The 4,168-nt window shown below is 54.8% G+C and overlaps 1 protein-coding gene across 1 annotated transcript; it reads right to left on the reverse strand.

The window, feature by feature from the left end:
- Positions 1–954: 954 nt before the first annotated feature.
- Positions 955–3,307, reverse strand: LOC123124269 (uncharacterized). The gene is made up of 3 exons (XM_044544922.1): positions 1,982–3,307; positions 1,565–1,627; positions 955–1,141 (listed from the first exon to the last, which is right to left on the reverse strand). The coding sequence occupies exons 1-2, from the start codon at positions 3,264–3,266 to the stop codon at positions 1,578–1,580; spliced, it is 1,335 nt and encodes a 444-aa protein (XP_044400857.1). The 5' UTR covers positions 3,267–3,307; the 3' UTR covers positions 955–1,141; positions 1,565–1,577.
- Positions 3,308–4,168: the final 861 nt, after the last annotated feature.

Here is a 4,168-nt window from a genome sequence, read left to right on the forward strand (position 1 = left end):
CTGGTGGACTCGGCCATGCGCCCATAGTCGTCGAGTGAATCACCGGGAGCTCCGTATGCAAGCATCCTCATAGCTGTCGTGCACTTCTGGATGGAGGTGAATCCAAGTGTGCCGGTGCAATCCTTCTTGCACTTGAAGTAGTTGTCGAACTCCCGGATGGAATTCACAATCCGGAGGAAAAGCGTTCGGCTCATCCAATAACGGCGCCGAAATGTTTTCTCACCATGCAATGGAGCGTCGGCGAAGTAGTCCGAGTAGAGCATGCAGTAGCCTTCCAGACGATGCCAGTTCTTTGCTTTCACCCGCCCAAGCGCCGAGCCACCTCGCCGCGGCTTCTCATTGCTCGCGAGCAGGCCGGCGAGGGCGGCGAGCACCATGAGACGCTCCTGCTCCTGGACGTCGGCTTCGGCTTCCTCATCCAGCAACACCGTGAGCGCCTCCTCATCTTCGGAGTCCATCGCCGGGCCGGGCAATTCACCAAACACCTTGTGGGCGAGGTGGGCGCAAGCCCGCCGATGTACAGGCCCTGCGCGGCCGGAGCGCCGGAAAAGGTGCCTGGGCGGCTGCGGAGAGGCTGCCTCGGCGAAACCCCTTCTTTTTCCCGGCGGGGGATGGTCTACCTAGCTGCGGCGGGCGCTGGTCGGCGCCGGGATCGGCAGGGTGGCGCAGGGTGCCGGCCGAGCGCGGGGGTAGGAGGCGAATCTAGGCGGGTGGCTTGACTTTTCGCATGTCAATATGGCCCCAGGAACGCTTTTCCCTTGCGCCGGAGCCCCCGAACGTCCCCAGTGCGCCGGGCGCAAAAACGGGCCGAGCCGGCGGAATTCGGCGTCCTGGGGGCGCGACTGGGCCGTTTTTTCTTCACCGGCGCAAATAAACCACCTGGGGATGCCGTTCTGGGGGCACGGCTGGAGATGCTCTAACCACAACATGCATCATGTTCTGTGGTTGCCATTACATGTGATTTAATTTAGTTCTCCTGAAACTACTGCCACGTTTTCTTTCTAAACAAGAAAGTAATTCATCAACACACTACAATAAGCCCAAACTTCTCCAGACTTCCACCAAAATGAGAGATTGACAAACTACTGCCAGCTTCCTTCATAATATAGCACAACCCCTCCATCTATTAGTTATAGGAAACCTGCAAAATAAAGAAAAATATATGAGGCATATTTGACTCAGCATGGAAAAGAAAGACTCAAATCGAAAATCAAATAACTGAGTAAACCGAAGTACTATTATTGTCCATTTATCTCACCTCCCAAAATTAAATCGAAAGTGAGTTAGAGTCTTTATGTTTAGAAGGGAGTTATGTTTGGAAATAACTAAGCATGTTTACTTTGTAGCACAAAATTACATATTTACCATTAGTTTGGAAATAACAAGCTTCAGTTTTAGAGACTATTAATTGTTATATATAGTGATTCCTCGCAATGAGAGGTCATCAGTCATCACTACCACAAGCGAAAATAAAGCATTCAGAGTCCTGACAATGAGAATGAATGGCTAATAGTGTGGGTGATAAACAAAGAAGCATTTGGTAAGGTGGTCGATAGAATCATACCCATTTGCCACTTCTAGACGAAACTAAACATATCATCTGTCGATTCCACGCAATCTTTGTTGCCTGAAAAAATGGTTTCCACGGTCAAGGTACAATAACTTTGATAGCAGACGCAATGCTAACCCAGAACAATTTGTTGTATGATTTGGATCTTACTGAGGTATAATTACACCAAAGTACAGGCTAACAAACTGAGGTACAACTACACCAAGCCGCCGGTCACTAGATCAATAGTGCAGTATTTGATTGCCATTCATGTTTGGATCTTACTGACAACATCAATTCGACACAAAAATTCATCCATGAACAACTCAAAATCTTCTGTCCAAGCACAAACCAATCAAGCAATACACCAGGAAATGCAATACTGAAATGTAAGGACACTGGTAGCAGTAAAACAAGCAGGTGATTACATACCTGCCGTGGGGATCCGGCTTGATCCAAGCCACGGTGGAAGCACGCATGGTATGAGAGAAAAGTACTCGTCTTCAAGCCGAGAGGCCCCGATCACCTTCCCATTGTGCATGTCCACGACGAGGACGTGCTCGCCGACCTTGATGTAAATGACACTGTCGTCGAGAGGGTCAAGAACGGCTATCTGCGGCGCCGATTGAGCCGAGTTCTCCTGCCACGGGTAGCCTCCGTCCGCCAAGACCTTCCTGAGCGACACCTGGTGCTCCAGCTTCCAGCCGCTGCCCTCGCCGTCGTCGAGCGCATATGAGCTGAGCAGAAACGGCCCGCCCGGAGTCACCTCGGCGTAGCGCAGCCTCCCCTCGTTCACGCCGATTCGCCGGCGCCTGGCCAGCTCCAGCATGGACAGAGCCATTTCCTCGACTTTGCTGAGATCTCGTTCGTCCGCACATGCAGGCGCAGGAAGCACGCTCCCCCTCGGCAGCTCGACGAAGCGGATCTCCGGCCGGTCGGCGAAGGGGTCGACGGAGACGGCGCCCAAGGTCAGGTCGACCCACCACAGCCGGCCGTCGAAGGCAACTGTCTCCTGGTTCATCTCCATCTCGCGCGGGAGCAGCGGTCCGCCGGGCGAGCCCATCATCACCGTCTTCCACTTGCCTTCGTCGGAGAGGAACCGCGCCAGGGCGGAGCCGTTGAAGACGAACTCGGCGACGGCGAACCTGTCGGGCGGCCCGCAGCCGAGCCCTCCGTTGGCCTGGGTGAGGAGGCCCATGTGGTGGACGACGAGGATCTTCCTGCAGCCGCCGATGTCGGGAAGGCGGAGCATCTGGCCGGTGAGGGGGTTGCAGACGAAGCGCTGGATCTCGGGGTTCCCGGTGAGGTCCCAGGAGGTGCAAGGGCCCTCCGCCCGGAGGTCGTGGTAGCTGAGCAGGAGGTGGCCGTCGCCGCTGGCGGCGCCGACGTGGCCGAAGAGGACCTGGACGACGTTGCCGCTGAGGTATTGGACCTTGCTGCTGTCCGCGGTGGGGCGTGCCGTGGGGTCGATGAGGTGCGCCGGGGCGGAGATGCTGGAGACGCCCGGGGGGTCCGCGGGGCGGAAGCGCGCGGTCTGGGCCGACGACGACCGGTCAACCTCGGCCGAGTGGTCGATGATGGCCCATGGTGGCGGGTGCGAGGAGGCAGCGCCGGTGGAGAGGGAGCGGCGAAGGCGGCCGGAGACGGCGCTGTTGGCGGAGAGGTAGCGGCTGGAGACGGCAGCGGTGGAGAGGCCCAGGAGGCGCCGGAGCGACATGGTGTGGTCGGTGGTCCGTCCGTTGGACTGGTGGATGTTTGGGTGACTCCTTCCTGTCGATAGTCAGTGTGCAGTCTTCCCTTCCTGACAAAAGAAAAAGGTTGCAACTTGAATTCCAAGTTCAAAAAACCAAGAACAGTTTGCTTCTAATATCGGAATTGTGGTACTGTACATATATCTTCAGAGTGATTTTGTGGATATTTGGACTGGTTTTACTGTCAATAAAAAAGCGGAACATGCAGAGAATCGTGTTCTTGTGGCCCTGTCACCGTGCAGGAGTGTTGCATAGGCATGGGTGGGGTTGCGGCCGGAAGGCTCGGCAAGAAGTTTTGAATTTAGTTCAAAAAGAGTTTTGAATTTCATTTATAGTATGGAAATAAATGGTTGTATGGAGAACTCATAGGCAACTTGGAGCCTCAGCATATGCCGCGCTCCATGCTTGCACACTAACATTTGGAAAAATAGAATTTTGCATCAGATAAAAAATAAACATAAATGTTATTGTACCAACATTTGGTGGGAATGATTTTTAAGCGAACGCTCAGTGGACCGTTGGATTAAGTGCATGAATCTTGGCAAACAACGTCTCGCCACCTCATCATCAAGCAAGCATTCTCTTGGGGGGTCTTTCGGGGGGGGGGGGGGGGGGGGGGGGACCTCGTTAACGGGCCAATATAGTGTGCTCTATGTCGGAGTCGCATCACCCCGCCCACTCGTCATGTCTCACCCGCACTCCCCATTGCCTCTTCCCCTCTCCCGGCGATTCAGTCGGTGACGTGTGCAATAGAGGGGGATGTTTGCGATGGTGCGGTAGGCAGCGACGTTGGCGGCTAGGACGCAGGGTTGGCAATTGACCCACTCACCCACCAGTCCACCACCCATCTCCAACCGATGGAGATGGG

This window comes from Triticum aestivum, chromosome 5D, assembly GCF_018294505.1.
Source record: "Triticum aestivum cultivar Chinese Spring chromosome 5D, IWGSC CS RefSeq v2.1, whole genome shotgun sequence".
Taxonomy (NCBI): Eukaryota; Viridiplantae; Streptophyta; class Magnoliopsida; order Poales; family Poaceae; genus Triticum; species Triticum aestivum.